At 36.4% G+C, this 23,334-nt stretch overlaps 1 protein-coding gene across 2 annotated transcripts in view; it reads right to left on the bottom strand.

Moving 5' to 3' along the window:
* ACADM (acyl-CoA dehydrogenase medium chain) overlaps nucleotides 1-20,535 on the bottom strand; it is a 42,301-nt gene extending 21,766 nt beyond the window's left edge. The window contains exons 1-6 of one of the 2 annotated variants that reach the window (XM_081306153.1): nucleotides 20,382-20,535; nucleotides 16,065-16,155; nucleotides 13,268-13,365; nucleotides 13,075-13,144; nucleotides 11,908-12,008; nucleotides 11,201-11,281 (exon numbers count right to left, since the gene is read on the bottom strand). In XM_081306153.1, coding sequence (XP_081162279.1) covers nucleotides 11,201-11,281; nucleotides 11,908-12,008; nucleotides 13,075-13,144; nucleotides 13,268-13,365; nucleotides 16,065-16,155; nucleotides 20,382-20,411 — 471 coding nt within the window. In that variant the 5' untranslated portion in view covers nucleotides 20,412-20,535. The remainder of the gene's footprint in view (nucleotides 1-11,200; nucleotides 11,282-11,907; nucleotides 12,009-13,074; nucleotides 13,145-13,267; nucleotides 13,366-16,064; nucleotides 16,156-20,381) is intronic. The other variant, XM_081306154.1, reaches the window with a different exon arrangement.
* Nucleotides 20,536-23,334: the final 2,799 nt, after the last annotated feature.

Genomic DNA, 23,334 nt, shown 5'->3' on the forward strand with positions numbered 1-23,334 from the left:
TGTTACAGGAGGGTTGGGAGATGATGGGAGGTATGGAGGTTGAAAAGAAGTAAAACTCGCTGGAAAAGGTAAGTTTTAAATAACAAGAGTGAGGTAAATAGATCTAAGGCTCCAAAAGAATGAAGGAGCAAATGTGTAGAGGAAACTACCAACAGTTCAGTACTAAAATGTAAGGAGAAACTTAAAGGCATAAAAAGAGGCTGGTGAAGCAGGCAGGGAAGAGCTCATGGAGGCCAAATGATATGTCACACTGAGGAGAGAATATTTTTATGCATTCAACAGAATAGTTAAATGACTGCTTACTATTATGCCATGGAATCTTAAGGAATCAAATAGATAGGCTTCACAGAATAGATAACACCCTAGTGTGCAAAAGTGAATAGTATATACATTTTTTTTAGAGGAAGTCAGATTTGGAAATGGACTCACAAATTTAAACATACCTTAAGTTCTAGTGCAATTGATAATATAGAACCACTGAATGCCTTTGTAAACACATTTGCAAACACATTTGGATGTGCTTTTAAGTTTACTATTACAAAAGTTTGAAGGATGGATTTAAAGAGGAATTATAATAACAGCAAGAATCATCTTTCAGGTGCTGTTTGAATAAAAACCATACTTGGGGCTGGGGATGTGGCTCAAGCGGTAGCGTGCTCGCCTAGCATGCATGGGGCACTGGGTTCAATCCTCAGCACCACATAAAAATAAAATAAAAAGATGTTGTGTCCACCAAAAACTAAAAAATAAATATAAAAAAATCTCTCTCTTTCTCTTTAAAAAAAAAACCCCACAAACAAACCATACTCAAATATCAAAAGGGCTCTACATCTAAGGGAGATAATTTGAACTAGTGGAAGGAAACTCTAATGACATTATTAAGATACCTATAATGATATTATAGTAAAATTTCATAAAAAGAAATGATAAAAAACTGTCACTTGGTACATGTAATGTTGGTTAGAGATGTTCCCAAAGGGAGTTACTTCAAAAAACCTCGACTCCAGGCACTCAAGGTATGAAAACATGAGTATAATGGCTTTTGGACAGGAATGCAGTAGAACAAACTCACTTGTCACAGAGGTTAAGTGAACTAGATTACTCTATTTGAAGATTCAATAAAGTGTTCAGCATCATTAACAAATTAAGGTTTTATACAAATGAACTGACCAGAAAAGATGATCCTCTTAAGTACCAAAATTTTGTGTTAACCATCTTTAATAATTTTAAAAAATATACTATTAGACATGTTTCTTCTTAATAAGGCAAAATTTTTAGAGCTTATAAAATATATGGGTCTATCTTTGGATACAAAATAGCCTGTCACTGCTGCTTCTTTGGAGTTGTTTTTTAATCTTATTTGACCCTTGTTTAGTAATTAATTTACTTTTTCTAACCCTCTTTTAGAAGAAGAATCCCTTTTTTTTTTCATTGTAACTTATTCCCTTCTTTACCTCACTATTTGGTATGATACAGCATTATACACAAAAATGTAGTTGCTCATGTTGTTTTTCTTATTCTACATCACAATCTCTTGAAGATAGGATTGATAATACTGTTTAATAAACGATGTCCCTAAAATTTTTCATCTTCATTATTCTAACTAGTTTGATTTCCAACATTAGATGTGAATTTGCAAACTAGAAGATCAAGGAAATCAAACCAGTACATTGTTTTGTTCATAATTAGTAAGTAGACACTGCATAAAGATATAAGTTTATCAGATTCCTAATTCCTTATAAGGAGAAGCCCTGTCTTCTTTACATTCTATTCTCAGTCTATCTGGCTTACAACTCAAATATTTGAATAAGTATAACATTATGCTTTTCTTTATTAATGATAATACCACCTCCTTACATTTATATAATTCACAAAGCAATATTGCATTTATTCTTTGTTTAAATTTTCTGGGCGGTATTAAAGCATTTTAAAGGAAATTAGATAGTTTATATATTTAAAAACAAAAATATTAGGGTGAAAGAAATAAAACTAGAAAGAAAAACAATACACAGCAACATGTTTTGAGGTTCAAATAATTACTAGAGTAAAAATTGACTCAAGTTTTCCTACTTACCAAAAGAGAGAAAACAGTATTAGTTATAAGTTTCAAGTATGCATTTCCATAAGTGAAGTCTGGCATATATCATGAAAAGCAGTTATAAGAGAAGCAGTTCCCTTAGTCATTAGGTATGAAAGGCATTTCGCTAATATATTTTTGCAACACTCAGTGAAGATATTCCTATAGAAACATAAGTTATCTTGTTTTTCTTTACTATATCCTTTTAAAACATTATACACTCAATGTTTAGTAAAGACTTCAAGATTAAGTGAATATACAAGATTATCCTGCTGTTATATGACGAGTTAAGACCTGAAGCCCAGTCTTTAGAATCCAAGTTTAGATCTGTTAGGCATATTCCAGCAATTTTCTAGTTCCATGAAAAATACAAGGTTTTACGACAAGAGTTTTATTTACCAGGGGGTGTTTTACACTTCTGGATTCTAAGACTATGTTTAGACAAATGAGTTTTACTGAATGTCCCCATAACAAGCTATTGAACAGTTTACACTTGATCTTAGGCAAAGGTTAAGAAGTGATAAATTATCTAGTGCTACATATATTTTAGGTATATACTGCTTAAAAAATAAAATATGGCTCTTAATTCTTAGAATATCATATATATAATATTAATTAATAATTCTGACTTTACAAAATGTTTTTGCAGTAAATGGCATTAAAAGTTATGGTTTTGCCCTTATTTATCTCCTCAGGTAGGGCATATGTGACTATAAGATCAGGTAAGTTATAAATAAACAATAATAAATATATCTGTTCTGTGAAGTTAAATATAAAGATCTGTGTTAATTTTTATGTATCAATTATTCCATGGCATTTTTAAGAGCAAAAATCTAAGAAGTTTCAATATTAAACAGTGTAGAATAGTAATTTATAGTGTATACATTAAAGACCATATTGCAGTAATAAATACCAAAGCATTTAAAAATAAGTAGAGCAAAAGAAAGTGCTCATGATATTAAATAAAGATATAAGAATAGGCAATTGTGCGACCCCAGAGATCCGGGCTGACTGATTCCCGCGGCCTGCCCCGCGGCTACAGAAGGCTGGACGCCGCAGAGAAGTGATTAATTAGCAAGCAGGGAGGAAAGTGGCTGCGATTCGGTGGATCCCCGCCGGCCAAGCCCGCACTGACCCCCGGGCTGAGTATGGGATTTCAGACGGGGAAGGAAGCAATACAGTCCTATCCCCCACAACGGAAACTCCAACAAGGCAATCAGCGGCCACCATCTTGGAGAGCTGAAGTATCCACCGCCACTCTCCGACAGACTGCAACAATAAAACAGGTCTGTGTCACTCAGCCCATCCCCCATACATCGGGGAATTTGCATAAAACCTCCCCTAGGCTTTCCGGGGGAGGGAGTATCAGAGTGAGCCTGCATAAAGACCAGGGGAAAACTAGAGACACCTGACCTTCAACTCCCCCTCCCATCAGCAGCCAAAACGAAACCTGTCTAGCCAGCGCTGGGGGAGGGGCAAGCAGAAAAAAACAAAACGATAGAGTGCCGGGGATCCCAATAGGCAATTGTGCGACCCCGGAGATCGGGGCTGACTGATTCGCCCGGCCTTCCCCGCGACTACAGAAGGCGGGGCGCCGCAGAGAAGCGATTAATTAGCAAGCAGGGAGAAAAGTGGCTGCGATTCTGTGGAATCCTGCTGGATGAGCCCACACTGACCCCCGGGCTGAGTACGGGATTTCAGAGCGGGAAGGAAGCGGTACAGTTCTATCCCCCACAACAGAAACAAAACAATAGAGTGCTGGGGTTCCCAATAGACACCCTCCACACCCAACAAACGGCAGGCCCAGAGTACAGTTTGAACTGCCGAGAGCCATCACTCAGGGGAAATCTGGTCTAGCAGAAGAAACCAAGACTAGCAGGAGAAACCAGGGGACTAGAGGCCAGGCCCTCGCGACTGGGCGGCTGGAAACCGCACGCCAGCCGGCGACAGTTCACCCACTGCCCGTGTAACTGGGCGGTAGGAGAACGCCCGCCCGCCAGCTACTGACCGCAGGACTGGGTTCCTAGAGATTGCCTGCCCACCGGCGACAGCCGGCCCGCTGCCCGCGCGACTGGGCGGCTGGAGTCCACCCCCCCGCCGGCGACACATCACCCACCCGCTGCCTGAGATACTGGGTGGCTGGAGACTGCCCGCCTGCCTCGACATGGAGCTGAAACCAAACAGAGACAGTTCAGTCACACAGCCCCATTAGGACACCCCAGCAAGGAACCTGGGGCCCGTCATAGCAGAGTAGTGATGTCACCGGAGCTCGGCCGTCGGAATTCCATCCCAGCAGAATCCACGTTAGTAGGCACAGTTTAACAACACAAAGAATAAACAACAGAGTAATACAGAACCAAAACAAATCTATAGAAGAGAGCAGAAACACGGCAATCAAATAGAACTGGAAAGTAACGTGGACAACATGAGAAAACAAACAATGCAAGACAACTTAATTCTACAGGAGGACATAGAAACATCAGAAGCAGGGATAGGGAAAGAACTCAAGGCATACCTAACTCGAATGTAAAAAATATTAGAGAAGACATGAGACAGCAAGTCCAAGCAATAAAAGTATATTTTGAAAATGAATTAAACAAACAAATTCAAATGGCAAAGAATGAGCTCTACCAGGAGATAGAGATCTTAAAAAAAATCAAACAATAATCCTAGAATTGCAGGAAAATATAAACCAGATTAAAAACTCAAATGAGAATATTACAAATAGACTTGATCAAGTAGAAGTCAGAACATCAGATAATGAAGACAAGGTTTATCAACTTGAAAAGAATATAGTCAACACAGAAAAGATGCTTAAATCCCACAAGCAATCTATTCAAGAGATATGGGATGTCATAAAAAAACCAAATTTGAGGGTCATTGGGATAGAAGAAGGCACAGAAATTCAAACCAAAGGAATGGACAGCATATTAAATGAAATAATTCTAGAAAACTTCCCAGAGATGAAAGATGAAATGGATTGCCGAATCCTGGAAGCCTACAGGACCCCAAACATTCAAAACCATAATAGACCAACTCCAAGACATATAATTATGAAGATAGCCAACGTACAGAACAAGGAGAGAATATTAAAAGCTACGAGAGAAAGGAGGCAGATTACATTCAGGGGTAAACCAATTAGGTTAACGACTGATTTCTCATCACAGACTTTGAAAGCGAGAAGATCCTGGAACAATGTATTTCAAACGCTGAAAAATAATGGATTCCAAAAAGAATACTGTATCCAGCAAAATTAAGCTTGAGATTTGACAATGAAATTAAAATCTTTCACGATAAACAAAAGCTAAAAGAATTCGCAGCAAGAAAACCAGCACTGCAAAGCATTCTGAGCAAAATACTACAAGAAGAGGAATTGAAAAATAGTGCCCAAAACTAACAGCAGGAGGTATCTCAGTAAAGGGGGAGGAAAATAACCAAAAAGTAAAACCAGCCAAACTAAAATAAATAAATAAAGAAGCATGACTGGAAGTACAAATCATATCTCAATTGCAACCTTAAATGTTAATGGCCTAAACTCACCAATCAAGAGACATAGGCTAGTAACCTGGATCAAAAAAACAAATCCAACAATATGCTGCCTTCAAGAGACTCATATGATAGGAAAAGACATACACAGGCTGAAGGTAAAAGGTTGGGAAAAAATCATACCACTCACATGGCCCTCGGAAGCAAACAGGAGTGGCCATACTCATATCGAATAAAATCAACTTTAAACCTAAGTTAATAAAGAAGGATAAAGAAAGACACTATATACTGTTAAAAGGAACCATCCACCAACAAGACATAACAATTATCAATTTGTATGCACCAAACAATGGAGCTGCAACGTTCATAAAACAAACTCTCCTCAAGTTCAAGAGTCAAATAGACCACAACACAATAATTATGGGTGACTTCAACACACCGCTCACGCCATTAGACAGATCCTCTAGAGAAAAACTGAACAAAGAAACTATAGAACTCAACAGCACAATCAATAACCTAGACTTAACCGACATATATAGAATATATCAACCATCATCAAGTGGATACACGTTCTTCTCAGCAGCACATGGATCCTACTCAAAGATAGACCATATATTATGCCATAAGGCAACTCTTAGTAAGTATAAAGGCGTGGAGATAATACCATGCACCATATCTGATCACAATGGAATGAAATTGGAAATCAATGATAAAAGAAGGAAGGAAAAATCCTACATCACATGGAAAATGAACAATATGTTACTGAATGATTAATGGGTTACAGAAGACATAAAGGAGGAGATGAAAAAATTCTTAGAGACAAATGATAATACAGACACAACATACCGGAATCTATGGGACACATGAAAGCAGTTTTAAGAGGGAAATTCATTTCTTGGAGTTCTTTCCTCAAAAAAAGAAAAAACCAACAAATAAATGAACTCACACTAAACCTCAAAAACCTAGAAAAGGAAGAGCAAAACAACAGCAAATGTAGTAGAAGACAAGAAATAATTAAAATTAGAGCAGAAATCAACGAAATTGAAACAAAAAAAAAACCATTGAAAAAATTGATAAAACTAAAAGTTGGTTCTTTGAAAAAATAAATAAGATAGACAGGCCCTTAGCCATGCTAACGAAGAGAAGAAGAGAGAGAACTCAAATTACCAACATACGGGATGAAAAAGGCAATATCACAACAGATACTACAGAAATACAGAAGATAATTAGAAAGTATTTTGAAACCCTATATTCCGATAAAATAGAAGATAGTGAAGATATCGATAAATTTCTTAAGACATATGATCTGCCCAGATTGAGACAGGAAGACACACACAATTTAAACAGACCAATAACAAAGGAAGAAATAGAAGAAGCCATTAAAAGACTACCAACCAAGAAAAGCCCTGGACCGGATGGGTATACAGCGGAATTCTACAAAACCTTCAAAGAAGAATTAATACCAATACTTTTCAAGCTATTTCAAGAAATAGAAAAAGAAGGAGCTCTTCCAAATTCATTCTATGAGGCCAACATCACTCTGATCCCAAAACCAGACAAAGTCACTTCAAAGAAAGAAAACTACAGACCAATATCTCTAATGAACTTGGATGCAAAAATTCTCAATAAAATTCTGGCGAAACAAATACAAAAACATATCAAAAAACTTGTGCACCATGATCAAGCAGGATTCATCCCTGGGATGCAAGGCTGGTTCAATATACGGAAATCAATAAATGCTATTCACCACATCAATAGACTTAAAGACAAGAACCATATGATCATCTCGATAGATGCAGAAAAAGCATTTGACAAAGTACAGCATCCCTTTATGTTCAAAACACTAGAAAAACTAGAAATAACAGGAACTTACCTCAACATTGTAAAAGCTATATATGCTAAACCTCAGGCTAGCATCATCCTAAACGGAGAAAAACTGAAGGCATTCCCTCTAAAATCTGGAACAAGACAGGGATGCCCTCTATCACCACTTCTATTCAATTTAGTTCTCGAAGTACTAGCCAGAGCAATTAGACAGACAAAAGAAATTAAAGGCATAAAAATAGGAAAAGAAGAAATTAAATTATCGGTATTTGCGGATGACATGATAATATACTTAACAGACCCAAAAGGGTCTACAAAGAAGCTGCTAGAGTTAATAAATGAATTCAGCAAAGTGGCAGGTTATAAAATCAACACGCATAAATCAAAGGCATTTCTGTATATCAGCAACAAAACCTCTGAAATGGAAATAAGGAAAACCACTCCATTCACAATATCCTCAAAGAAAATAAGATACTTGGGAATCAACCTAACAAACGAGGTGAAAGATTTATACAATGAAAACTACAGAACCCTAAAGAGAGAGATAGAAGAAGATCTCAGAAGATGGAAAAATGTACCCTGTTCATGGATAGGCAGAACATCATCAAAATGGCGATATTACCCAAAGTTCTCTACAGGTTTAATGCGATGCCAATCAAAATCCCAACAGCATTTCTTGTAGAAATAGATAAAGCAATCATGAAATTCATATGGAAAAACAAAAGACCCAGAATAGCAAAAGCAATTTTAAGAAGGAAGTGTGAATCTGGAGGTATAGTGATACCAGAGTTCAAACTGTACTACAAAGCAATAGTAAAAAAAACAGCATGGTACTGGTACCAAAACAGGCAGGTGGACCAATGGTACAGAATAGAGGACACAGAGACTAATCCACAAAATTACAACTATCTTATATTTGATAAAGGGGCTAAAAACATGCAATGGAGGAAGGATAGCATCTTCAACAAATGGTGCTGGGAAAACTGGAAATCCATATGCATCAAAATGAAATTGAATCCCTTTCTCTCGCCATCCACAAAAGTTAACTCAAAATGGATCAAGGAGCTAGATATCAAATCAGAGACGCTGCGTCTGATAGAAAAAAAGTTGGCTCCGATCTACATATAGTGGGGTTGGGCTCCAAATTCCTTAATAGGACGCCCATAGCCCAAGAGTTAATAACAAGAATAAACAAATGGGACTTACTTAAACTAAAAAGTTTTTTCTCAGCAAGGGAAACAATAAAAGAGGTAAATAGAGAGCCTACATCCTGTGAACAAATTTTTACCCCTCACACCTCAGATAGAGCCCTAATATCCAGAATGTACAAAGAACTCAAAAAATTAAACAATAAGATAACAAATAACCCAATCAACAAATGGCCCAAGGACCTGAACAGACTCTTCTCAGAGGAGGACATACAATCAATCAACAAGTACATGAAAAAATGCTCACCATCTCTAGCAATCAGAGAAATGCAAATCAAAACCACCCTAAGATACCATCTCACTGCAGTAAGATTGGCAGCCATTAGGAAGTCAAACAACAATAAGTGTTGGCGGGGATGTGGGGAAAAGGGTACACTTGTACACTGCTGGTGGGACTGCAAAATGGTGAGGCCAATTTGGAAAGCAGTATGGAGATTCCTGGGAAAGCTGGGAATGGATCCACCATTTGACCCAGCTATCGCCCTTCTCGGACTATTCCCTGAGGACCTTAAAAGAGCGCACTATAGGGATACGGCCACATCAATGATTATAGCGGCACAATTCACAATAGCTAGACTGTGGAACCAACCTAGATGCCCTTCAATAGATGAATGGATTAAAAAAATGTGGCATCTATACACAATGGAGTATTATGCAGCACTAAGAAATGACAAAATCATAGAATTTGCAGGGAAATGGATGGCATTAGAGCAGATTATGCTAAGTGAAGCTAGCCAAGCCCTAAAAAACAAATGCCAAATGTCTTCTTTGATATAAAGAGAGCAACTAAGAACGGAACAGGAAGGAAGAGCATGAGGAAAAGACTAATAGTAAACAAAGACGAATGGGGGGAGAGAAAGGGAGAGAGAAGGGAAAGCATATGGAAATGGTAGGAAACCTTCAATGATACACAAAATTATAAGAGGTTATGAGGGGCAAGGGGGAGGGGGGAAAAAGGGGAGAGAATTGAACAACAGCAGAGGAGGTAGAGAGGGAAGATGGGAGGGGAAGGGAGGGGAGGGGGGATAGTAGGGGATAGGAAAGGTAGCAGAATACAACAGTCACTAATATGCCATTATGTAATAATGTGAGTATGTAACAGATGTGATTCTGCAATCTGTATTTGGGGTAAAAATGGGAGTTCAAAACCCAATTGAGTCTAATGTATGAAAGATGATATATCATGAGCTCTGTAATGTTTTGAACAATCAATAAAAAAAACAAAAAACAAACAAACAAAAGATATAAAATTGCATATCTAATATGATGTTAAAATACAGAAAAATATTTATATATTTAAAAATCTAGTAGGAAATATAAAATAGCAATCCCAATTAGCTTCATATCTTTAGAATTACAGATATTTTTGTTCTTCTTGATACATTTCTAAGTTTTCTCTACTATTTACAATTTTAAAAATGTATTAAAATTTAAATAATGAACTGAATCAATTTAAGTTATCAAAACTTATTGATACTTTCTATTTTTACCCTCAGCTTAGTATTTTAAGTACAACTACTGCTATTTAGCACTAGAATGAGAAAAATGCACAGCAAATCGTCATTAATTTAGAAGTTATCAAAAGAGGGAATAGTAAATGTATTTTTACATATATTGAAGGTATTATTTAAAAAAAGTTTGAATATTTGGGTTATATTTAAAGACTCAAATATTTTAGAAATACCTATTTATAACTAGTATAAATATTCTTATCAATGTATTATGGTAGGTTCACTTAAGCATTTCTATGCTTCAATTGATTAACCCATGTCTATCAATATATATGCTACAAGAGAAGAATCTAGATATTTTATGCAGTTTTTAGACAATATTGAGAATATTTACACTAAACTCTATAATTTCCAATTACCTCGTAAATATGTATGAATGTCTTTATAAGTAGTTTGCCTGACTTTTAAGTATCTTCAATGAATAAAATAATTTATTTTAAAATATTGCTTTCTACTCTTTCAGATGAATTCTCTCAATTAGTTTAAAATTCATAATAATCTACTATATTTCACTATTATAAACACACCGTAGATGGATATTTGGCTAATCAACAGGTAAAAATCCTTCAATAAAGAACAATTTCAAAACAGAACCTTGTATATATGTATGTGCGTTGTTGTTGCTGTTGTTTTTGTTTTTAAATTCATTTTAAAAATTTGTTGAATTGCTTTCAAATAAAATGACAAATATACTCCCCAAGTCAACTGGCCATTCAAAAAATAAGTTAATCTCTTCAGTCACAGGTTTATATTAGTTTCTCACTAATTCAAACATCTACTGTTATACATTTAATCTGAACTTCCTCAGAAGTGGTTCTTCAGAAGAACCACTTAGTTCCTGAACTGCAGAATTAAGTAGATAGTGCTCCATTAAATAGATACTGTTCTCCTGAAAACATTATTTAGTAGATATTTCTCCTGTAGAAATAAGAAAGGGGATTATTATGACACTTTATTGGCATCTTAGAACATCACTCTACCTAAATATGTTGACTACTTTTATCTTAATGTCATATAGAATAGTATATACATATAGATTCAAAACTCTTTGTAAATGTGAAATATAAAATAAAGTCGTAGCTATAAATACTCACACACATCATTGGCTCCTCAGTCATCCTCCCCAAATACTTCTTTTTTTGTTGATCATTTCCAGCAATAATAATAGGCATTTGCTAATGAAGAAAACAGACATTAAAAAGCAAGACATTTTTATTAAATATGTAAATTCAGAGATATTACAATTCAAACAAGAAAAGAACTATTTCCTCCACAAGAGGTAAGTTCACAGAACTGGTTTTTATTCTGCCTTCAAGTTAAAAAGCTAAAGCCATGAAGTAATACATCTGCTACTGTCAGTATTTTCATATAAGTTATTTGTATAACTTATTACTTTAGTAAAATGCTCTAATAAAGGATTAAATTTAGAATGCATGACTTAGTACATATGATCTGGCCTCCTAAGAACTGCTCACTAAATTTCAGCACTGCTGACAGTGGCAGCAAGCCAACCTGATTGGTTCCTGAAGGCTGGCTCTAAGGCCTTGCCCTTACTTAAGAATTCCCACTATAGCTGTAGCCAAAAGTATACACTTTCCCCACAAGGACAACTAGGACTCCAAGTACTAGAGGCAAAAGACCAGAGCAAGGAAGCCTTAGTATCATACCCTGGGCTTCACTGCTGAAACTTGTGTTTCTTTTTGAAAAAACAAAAAACAAAACTATTTTAATATTAATCTAACTTAGCTGTTAACTGTCTCATTAACAGCTTAGTTAGCAATTAATTTTTTAAGTAACTTACCCCCAAAGAGTTTGCTTCAATAGCAGTCTGAACCCCTGTGCATCCATAAGCCAATTCTTCAGTTATTAAACAAGCATCAAAAGTTCCAAGTCCAAGTCCTCCTACAGCATCAAAATGTTTTAAGAGCCCATTCTGATGTGTAATGCATCTCAACAAAACTGTAGGTGAACTATTTTAACTTACTTCAATTTGGCTTAATTTTTATTTTTTTAATTCACATTTAAAAAAACATTAATTACATTTTCTCCAGTTTCCTATATTAATGGTATTCTGAGTTCTTTTTCCCCCCCACATTTTTTATTGGTGCATTACAGTTGTACATAATGATGGGATTTGTTGTTACATGTTTGTACATGCACACAATATAATATAATTTGGCCATTGTCACTCCCCTGCAGTTCTCCCCTCCTTCCCCACATCTGGGTATTTTCTTTCCTCCACTAGTCTTCCTTTGATTTTAATGAGATTTCCCTCCCCTCATGGCCTAATTTTGTTTTAAAAGAAATATACAAATATAATATCTGTAAATGTTTTGGCTGGCAATAATAACAAGCCATACTTTTAATTCCATACTTTTCTAAAATAAATTTTAAATACTTCAAAAATTCTCCATTTGTAATCTGGATCTACATTTCTGTTTAAACTTGATTTTGTAAAAACTCACTTTAACTCTGCAAAAACTCTGACCCACTGATCTGTTGAAAAGAGTAATGTTTTGGAGGCTGGGGATGTGGTTCAATGGTAGAGCACTTGCCTCGCTAACACAAGGACCTGGGTTCAATCTCCCTAGCACCGACCAAAAAAAAAAAAAAAAAAAAGAGTAATGATCTCACATACAAAAAAGAAGTCTCAATGAAATCTAAAATGCAAGGTAGGATTAAAACGCATGAAATTCTTGGGAAAAATAAAAAAACAAAATGCAACAAACTAACCAACTCTAGAACTTTAGAGAAATACCAAAGTTCAGGATCAATTGATCAATTAGAGGGAAAAAAAATGCCTGTGTTTTGCACAAGGCTTTTAAAAGCAGACAAATACTGTAGTCTGAACCAGAAAACAAAGGCAAAAAGTCACTTAATGTCAACAAATATTTAAAACAATAGGTAGAGTTTCATAATTTTTCTTGTTCAGGTGTATTCTGGGACTAAAAATGTGAAGAAAGCTTACCACAACTCTCGGGAATGTGTGTATTGATTAAACCAAGTTCCCAGGCTCTTTTAATTAGGGGGAAAGGGTACTAAAAGAAAAAAACAAACAAACAAACAAACCTCAGTTATAATACATTTAAAACTTTCCTAGTCTGATTATATAATCTTGTAAAAAATGTAAAATTTTTTCTCCCTAATATTTGTATACCTACTTCACCAGTTTTATCATATTCTGCAGCAACAGGGATTATTTCCTCTCTGGCAAATTTACGAGCAGTAGCTTGAAATTCTTTCTGTTGTTCAGTGAACTCTAAGAGAAAGATATTTAGAAAACATTAAAATGGGACAATGAGTTGAGGAAAAAAGCCCTATAAAATTGGTATGTGGAAATTTATATATATAATGGGGAAGGTAATTTTTGATTAGCCACAAAGACAAAAACTATATTTTCTGACTAATCAAATTCACTGTACAGTACAAACAAGTCTATGTCAATACAAATGCTGAAGGAAATAAGATTTCTCGTTTCTACAAGTAAATAACAGATATAAATCTGTAGAGCTCAAGGGTTTTTTTTTTTATCTGATTGGTGAGATAAGAAATTACTTATTTCTAATACATAATAAGACTTATCAAGTATTTCCTAATATTGGAGTGAAACTAATTTACCTGATATCAAGAATAAGTCTAAGGCATTGAAACATTTTCCATGAACATAAAACAACAAAATTTGTTTCAAAGAATTATATAAAATAATTTAAACAAATTTTAAGTGTAAAAATTAGCACAAAGAAACCAGTAAAAGTGATGGGATATTTTCTCAGAAGACAGTAGTAACATAAACTCCTGCTGTATTGCTAGTAAGTGGTGTCCAACAATTCATTTATATAAAATGTTATTAGAAAATGAATGAAATGAAAATAGCTGGGTGCAGTGGCAAATCCCTGTAATCCCAACAACTTGGGAGGCTGAGGCAGGAGAATCACGAGTTCAAAGCCAGCCTCAGCAACTTAGATTAGGCCCTCAACAACTCAAGGAGACCCTGTCTCCAATAATATATATCATATATGTGTGTGTGTGTGTGTGTGTGTGTGTGTGTATATATATATACATAAATAAATATATGGACTGGGGATGTGGCTCAGTGGTTAAGTGCCCCTGGGATCAATCCCTGAGTACCAAAAAATAAAAAATAAAAAAAAGGGTCAACCACTAACTATATTTTTACAAATCTATGTTATCTAGTGTCTTAAGGTAGTTGCATCCAACATCAAAACATAGATTATTTACAAGAAACATGGGGTATTTTAGGCAAGAAAAATGAGAAAAACACAGAAGAATGAACAAGAATGTTTTAAGACTCTAGTAATCACTTGTCTGGAAACATGGAGGAGAAAATGTAAGATAACAGAATTTTGGTACTGAATTGAAGAATGTAAGATGCAATCTCTCATTTTATAGACAAGGAAATTAAAGCACTGAGGCAACAAATGATTAGACCCATAGTGTTATAATGAAATAGCAGAAGTGGTTCAAGTCAGGGTTTTTACATCTTAACTTCTTTTCTAGGAGTGGTCAGTCCATATCAAGGTTGTAGGTGGGTAAAGGTAGACAAGACAGGGATCTATGATGTATTATTTATTGAGAAACTACTTTGATCCAGTCATTCACTATATGTTAGGGACTTTATATACTGCATATAATTTAATCTTCAAAGAAATTCTTGGTAATATTCATTATCTCCATTTTATAAAAAATCAGATCAACTGGTCATATGTGTTATTCTATATTCTTTTCTTTGGCTTCACTATCTCCCTCCCAAATATTTGTAGCTATCTCATTCTCTGGCACTCCAAAACCCATCACAGCCTTCTGATAGTTTCTTACTATAGTGATTATTACCAAATCAATGCTAATGTCTCAATAAGACCCATTGAATCAAACCACTATCCTCACACCACTTGAACATTTTTCATTTCATTCTGGCAAAATATTTTATAATCAAGGGGGAAAAATTTTGAACAAAAGCAATAACCTTAAAGACTGTCAATTTCACCTCAGTGTGAGTTAATTATCTGAGGTGCCTTGTAATTATTTTTCGAGATTAAGTTAACTAAGAAAATGTTTGTTTTTTTTAACTAGAGGAAAGGTAAAAACTTTGAAGCAAGAAGTTCTTTTAGGAGGCAAAGAATGCCAAAGATAGGAATTATTATTAAAAATTTTTTTTTGGCCTGGGGTTTTCCTTTCATAAAAGGGAAATAAAATCTTTTATTTTTCCCTCCAATATCACATTACTCCCATCTCCCATATCTGACAAATTTCATCTAATTGCACCAAAACTGCAATCAGATTAAATGATGACCAAAATGGGCTTAGTTTATTATTAGACAGCTAGCATTATATATCTAATAAGTGTTTTAAGACTCATGAGTATTTGTTGAATTCAAATTTGTAAGTCAAGGACTATACATAAATACAGTAAATCTGCCATTTATTTTTGGCTACATACTTAGAAAAAAGGAAAAGAATATTTGTATGTATGTTGCTAACATAGATCAAATGTATTTGTTTATTTATTTGGTACTGGGGATTTAACCCAGGGGTACTTTGCCCCAGAACTACATCCCCACCCCTTTTTTTGTTTTTATTTTGAGACTTGGTCTCATTAAATTTTCGAGGCTGACCTTGAACTTGTGATCCTCCTGTCTCACCCTCCCAAGCTCCTGGAATTACATTTGTGCACCACTGCCCCTGGCCATAGATTGAATGTATAGAATAATATGCTTTTTTTTTTTTTGGTGGTGCTGGGGATTGAACCCAGGGCCTTGTGCATGCAAGGCAAGCACTCTACCAACTGAGCCATATCCCCCAAAAATGTGTAAGGAAGAATGGGGGTAACTGACTTAATCTCTATGTATGAATGATGACTGGGTTCTATTCATTATCAAGTTTATAAACAGATTCCAGACAAGTCCATTTTAAAATCAAAAGACAGAACATAACACATACCAAAACTAAACCCTAATCCTGGTTCTCGTTTTTGATGAGCTTTTGTATGTTGTGATCTCCAGTCAAAATGAGAAATAATACTTCTCAGGACCTGTAAAAGATAATCTTATTAAAAATAAATTTGATAAATTACATATCAATCAAATAAGAGAATTCTGACCATTTTTATCAAAGGGTACAACAGTTTTTAAAGTCATTATTAAATGTCGTTAATTATAATTTAAATAAACCAATTACCAGCTATATGAGTACCTATTATAGAGAAAATTAATGCAAATAAAATTAGTGATTGTGGGAAGCCATTCTGACATGTGATTGGGTGACTCCCGTTAAGGGTCTGAGGTGTTCTGGCTGTGTCGGAACTTTCCCTGCCCTTTCCTGATGAGAGAACCCGTCAGTGTGGGGGTGTGACTGACCACTGACCCCGGGGACCCAATCACTGACCCTGACCTTGGAGTGCAGTCCCCCCTCAACCTTCATTGGATGGAATTCTCCCCTGAATCTCTTGTTCCCCAATAAAAAGCTACTCCCAGGCGTGTTCTCTCTCTCTCTCCTGCTAGCCCAGAGTAATCCTCGCTGCCCTGCTGGGCGGTTAGAGGTGGGAACAAGAGAAGGGAGCCGTCTCGGACCTGGCAATAGAAATAAGGTAACTGAGTCTGTGTGTTTTATTTCGATCTTGCTAACTTTTATGCCAAGAACCTCATTAATGAAACCATTGCGCTGGCCGCATGGTGGAAGTGATATTTGCACTACTGAAGTGGAGGGTTTCCAGGACAGAAAACAGGGATAAGACACTATTCTGGAAATTTCATCAATAAACTCCTAGACCCACTTCAATCTAATGTATGAAATATGATATGTCAAGAGCTTTGTAATGTTGTAAACAACCAATTAAAAAAAAAAACAGAAAAAGAAAAAAAAAGAAAAAAATAAATAAATAAACTCCTAGGACATCGGTGAAGAGGAAGCTGATGAAGGGAGAATAGTAATATGGATTTGATAACCTGATAACCAGTCCCTGTGATCCTCCCAGATATGCCTCTGGGAATCTACCCATGGAGGATTCCATTTTCTAAGATGACTCACTCTATCTAACAAAATAAATCAGAATAAAACCATGTTCTATAATTAATTCTGTTGTTTATAGGCCTTCATACACGGTTCTAAGCCAGGAGCCAGCAAAATACAGAAGCTATCAGTTTTTTTGTTTGGTTAATTTTTTTTTTTTAAGCAGGGGGGCAATACTAGGGATCAAACCTAGGGGTGCTTACCCACTAAGCAACATCCACAGAAATTTTTATTTTTTATTTTGACACAGAGTCTGGCTAAGTTGCTTAGGGCCTCACTAAATTATTGAGGCTGACCTTGAATTTAGTAATCCTCCTGCTTGGTATCTTCCAAAGTTGCATGGATTACAGGCATGCACCACACTGCTTCTGGCTGGTCACCAGTTTTTTAAGTAAAGCCCTATTGGAACATAGCCCCACCATAACCTCTATTGCTACTTTCACAGTAAAGCTATGTGATTGAAACAGACACCATAGGTCTACAAAGCCAAAGATAGTTACTATTTGTTCCTTTATAAAAAGTTTGCCAGCTCTGTTCTAACTATTAATATACAACCTGTCTTAATATCTGAAATATACTCATATTTCTTCAAGGATATATTGAAAAAATACAATCAAGATACACAAATACTATTCCTTTGGAACCCATTTTTATATTCACTACAATTTAATCGACACAAAAGTAACCATTAGTATTAAAGTTATCAAACTGGAAACTATAATAAGGTTTAATTTAATTTAAACCATAATAAAGGTCTGAGTTCAGAGAAAACCTATAAATTGAAAGCAATTTATACTTTAAAGATTTTGATGGAACTATACCTACATAGTTTTAATAAGCTAGGTACTGAGAAAAAAGAGAAGCTCTACAATACACTAAAGTTTTTAGAACCTAAGTTTTTCAAAATATGTAGAAAGAAACTGACCACTTTATAAAGGATAATTTCAACTGATAAGTGTCACCTGCATTTAAGCTGACAGTATGACTGCCAAATATAGTAATTTAAATAGCCTTTTCAAAAATAACATACCTCCAACTATGACTTTAAAATAATACACTGTATGAAAACATTTTCTTTAAAGTTTTTATTAACTTTGTTTTGGAAGTAAAACATGATTTCTTTTGTCCTCATTGTATAGTCTTCACAGACCAAACCTATTCTTTACAGTAACATTACACATGAATTCACTGAATCTCAGGTCAAACCTAGAATTAAGGAACTGTTTTTTTTTTTTTTTAATTATCATTTTGTATAGGAAGAAACTGAGGTTCAGGAAGGTCAAGTAAAATTAGCCAAGATCACTCTACACTTAGGTAGTGGGATCAGAATTCTAATTCTCACATTTATTATTAAGAGTCCATGCTATTAACCATTTTGCTTTAGTTATACTGGTCTTTCAATTAATTTCCTATCTGATCATTAGGTTCCAGAACAAAGAAAAACACCCACAAAAATCAGACCAAATAACCTCATTCTACCATAATGTGTTTAAACATCATTGCACAAAAATCATTCTTCACAAACAGGTAAAATGGTCTGCTGAGAGACATTAAGGAATTATTTGTGGACTTAAAGTAATTTACAAGAAGTCAGTTTACATGGGTTTTCAAGAAGACATGTTATATAAAATAAGTGCAAAGGTTTCTACAGCCAAGAACACCGCCCACTATGCCCACTAACCTATTAATTACATAACAATGTTAAACATTTATTTAGAGAAATGGTCTAGTAGAAAAAAGAAACAGCACATGATTTCAAGTTAGAATTGCTGAATTTGAATCTAGATAGCACAACTATCTTTGTGACCTTGGACAGGTTACAAACTTCTTCTTCTATTCATACCAAAAAACTGGGGGTTAATCTCACTGGATAATTTGGGGGTGATTTAAATAATATAATATTTTGAAAGCCTCATGTCATAAAATATTGGTTTTATTGCTTAGGGCTGTCTTTGGAGAACAATGGTATTCCAAATAGGCAAAAGATAGCAACTTCAATTATCCATTTTGCAATTAAAGCACCACTACAATCAAATATTTCCAGACATTTCTTAGAAATATAAGGGGCCGGGGTTATGGTTCAGTGGTAGAGCGCTCCCCTGGCACGGGTGAGACCTTGGGTTTGATCCTCAGCACCACATAAAAATAAATAAGTGGAATAAAGGTATTGTGTCCAAGTATAACTAAAAAAGAAATATATATTAAAAAAAAGAAATATAAAGTGTCTTAGTTTTATGGGGATGCCAAAAAAGAGATAAAGGAATGTACATTTTATGATTTTTTTTTTCTAGATCCTTTCTTGGGAGAGATTGAGATATCTATTTTCTGATGTCAGAGTTAAAAGTAATTCTTAAAATATTCCAACTTCTGCCTTTAGAGCCCAATAACTTGTATATATAACAACGGCAAAAATTCAATAGGATTATTGTAAATTCTAAAACTGGAGGGGCTTTTTCTGTTGTTGTTTTTTTTTCGTCAAACAGCTTTAAGCAACATTTAAATGGCAGTCTTGCAATGAATATATTAATAATATTTACGAAACTAAAACGCATCTAGCGACTGAAACATATTTAGAATCTATAAGACACGATGCTAGAAGAGTTAAGCTTCAAGGAAAGTTCTATGGTAGGTTTTTTTCTTTGACTTTTTCTTTAACGGATGCAACTTGGAAAGGCATCCCTCCAGATTACAAAACTACCGACATATTACATATTTAGTGACTTGAGCAAACTACTCCATTTTCCTTTTCCAATGATTTTGTAGATACCCAAGATAAGACTACTCATATTCTAACACCTTCTAGTAAATATAATTGCAGAACGAAGTGTATTTGATGAGTTCCTTCTTGGGCTGGGGGCATGGGCGGATTTACACTAGATCTGCAAAAAGCAGAGCAAAAGTGAACTCTGTTCACTTTGGGAAAAGGGTGGGATTCCTAGTTAGAATTATCTAGAGGGCTCCCGCGCAGAAGAAAGAGTCCGAAGGCAGGACGGCCTCATTAGGGTCTAGGAGGTTAAGCGAAAGTGAAAACCCATAAAGCTTTCCGTCTGGCGTGGAGAGGAGTGGCAGGCCTGCAGGCACCGAAACTGCGGAGGCGTCCAAGCCTCGGGTAAGCAGGCCTGGCGCTAAGAGGTGGTTCTATCATAGCTCGGCTTCCTACCCCTGTGATCCGCATCTGTTCTCGGCCCCCTTTCCAAACACGACGCCATCCATTCCCGCGCCCCACCACTACCCTGGTCTCCCTCTCACCCCGCAGCTTCTCCTAAACGCTGCGGCCATGTTGACTCGCGTTGTGGACCCTCGGACTGTAGCCGCCCGGCCGCCACTCTGAGTCTGTCAGACTTCAGGCACCCGCTGGGCCCATCTGGCCCCGCCCACCTGGCCTATCTGGTCCCGCCCACCGTGAGGGGGCGTGGCCGGGGGCAGGTCGCGGCGGAGAAACGCGGGGCAGGGCTCTGAGAGAGTGGAGGGCACGGAAGGGTGGAGCTTGGCTACCGTCGCTAGAGCTGGTCCTGCGACCTTGGCAGAGGGTTCGCCCGCGCTCTCACGTGGTCACCAGGAACGCAGCACTGCTGTCTGGAGTTTTCTAATGTTGCGTCTTCTCGGGAGGACGCCAGGGCAGACCGCAGGGTACGGAGGGAGCGGGGGGGGGGGGGGGCTGGACGCTGGGCTGGTTCTGAAGAAGAGCTCTCTCGGCGGTGGGCGGTGACCTTTATCTGAAAAGACCCTGTCAGACTGAAGTGTTCTTAAGATTCAAAGTAGACCTCACTCACAAAGGCTGGACCAAAGCGAAAGGTTTTCTGTGCTTTGCAAAATCTAAACAGGGGAAATTAATTGCTTCGATAAATTCGACCTTTCTGAATATTTCCAAAGCGATTTTCTTTTTTTTATCATTATTTTTAATGCCTTTGTTTGTATTTATTTTTATGTGAACCCAGGGCTTCACATGAGCTAGGCGAGCGCTCTACCGCTGAGCTACAACCCCAGCCCCTCCAAAGCGATTTTCTACCCACTTATGAAAGAGTGTCCTTGGAAATGAGGGTGCAAGAGGAGCCTGTCTAAAGCTTATGGCTCAGCTGATGAATGTTGATTTCTGAAGAATCCTACGTGAAGTTCACGTTGTCCTCCACTGGTACCCCGCGCCTGAAACGGTAGCTAGAATGTCATAAAGCCAGGGGACTGTAAAGCTGGGTTTGGATACCTCTAAAAAGCTAACAGAGGGCTGGGGATGTGGCTCAAGCGGTAGCGCGCTCGCCTGGCATGCGTGCGGCCCGGGTTCGATCCTCAGCACCACATACCAACAAAGATGTTGTGTCCGCTGAGAACTAAAAAATAAATATTAAAAATTCTCTCTCTTTCTCTCTCTCTCTCCCTCTCTCCTCTCTCACTCTCTCTTTAAAAAAAAAATAAATAAAACAACATCCCAACTACTGTCTCTTTAAAAAAATAAATAAATAAATAAAAAATAAAAAGCTAACAGAAGCCCAAATGAAAGCCAGGACTAATTGTTTCAACTATTCCCCAGGATTTTTAAATGCTTTCATTCTAATTTAGGCTTTTCTCAGCTTGCCTGTAAATCTTGTGACTAATTTGCTAAACATTCTCTTTTGTCTACTAAAAGCCACCATATTAGGATGAGCAAAAAGTCTTTCTAAGCCAAGCCTGGTGGTGTCTATAATTCCAGCCACTTAGAGGCTGAGGCAGGAGGATCAGAAATTCCGGCTGTCCTCAGCAACTTAGACTCTGTCTCATAATAAAGAAGACTGAAGGTGTAGCTTAGTGGTAGAGAGTGCCTGAGTTCAATTCCCCAAATCACCCCTATCCCTTCAAAAAAGACTTTATAGGGATTAAACACAAAATGTACTCATAAAGATGTGTAGGAATTTGCTATGCACAGTTATTTTTCCAATTTCTTATTAACATCAGAAAAGATGAACAAAAAAGTACAAAATCATCTGTATACCCATCACCTAGATTCAAATATATTACCATATTTATTTTATTTTTCACATTTGTGGATTTTTTTAAAAATCAGAACTCTTAAGTTTTACACAAGACACTCCACCTGTAAAAATACTTTAGTTATTAGCTCCTATAGGTTGTTTTTTGTCAGGGTCTGTAAACAAGTTAAGATGGCGCCTGGCATTTTGCCAGAGGGAGTGGTTTGTGAAGTAATGCCAGCAAGCCATTATGTGTGGAGATTACTTATAGGTTGACTGCTGTATCTAGTTTATGTTAATTAAGATAAGCTGTGTGGAATGTATATATACCCCTCCTGTCCTACAATAAAGGGCTCCCACTCCTGCTGTATCAATGTACACAAGTTGCTCGTCACCCCCCCCCCCCTTATTTTGCTGCAGCCGGACTGCTGCAGTTTTTCTGTGAAGATCTTTATCACTGCTATGAAAATAATTATTCTCTACTGTCTATATGTAGATTTCTCCAATTGTTGACAAAATGACATTTGTATTTGTTTTGAATCATGATCCTATGAATGATGGCACATTGCAATTAGATTTTAACTTTCTTTGGTCCTTTTTTTTTTTTTTTGCAGAGCCAAGGCAGCAATTACAACTGCATGCTGAGATTTATTTGCAAGTTCCTTTTATATTCTTCTTCTAACAAAGCAAGCAATTAACACTTTACCCACATTGCCCAAATATCATGCCTCAGCGGGTACACAGAGCTAAATTCAGATCGTTCCTGTTCATATGATAAGTACCCTTCCAAAGTTCTTTGTAAACTTTATCTAATCCTCTGAGGATGCATTTGTTTCTTTAGAATGACTGTTCCCAGGACAAGTATGCAGGAAGCTTCTTCCTCTTGGCCAAACCTTGCAGAACTTGTGACTTGCCATAAGGGGAAGAGAACTTTTCCTCCTCCTAACTGAGGTTTGCCTCAGCTGACCTAAATCACAGCCACAGCTCTTGCAAAAAATCAGGCCTGAGGGAGCTAAACTCTGCAGACTCAAACCCCAACAAAGAGCTACCTTTAAGGATGTGGAAATTCAGTCTGTTCAAATCATTATGAAATGTTAAAATGTTAAAAAGTTAAAATGTCAAAATTTGTAAATCAAGATGTGAAAATCTGGGGCTTATTTTCCTATATCTATGTCCTTCCTATAACTCGTAATTTCACCATTAAAATAAACAGAAAATAAATTACAATGATATGATAATGCAAATTATATTCCACATTAAGT

The sequence above is a fragment of the Spermophilus citellus genome, assembly GCF_964194105.1.
Source record: "Spermophilus citellus genome assembly, chromosome: 9".
NCBI classification, from domain to species: Eukaryota; Metazoa; Chordata; class Mammalia; order Rodentia; family Sciuridae; genus Spermophilus; species Spermophilus citellus.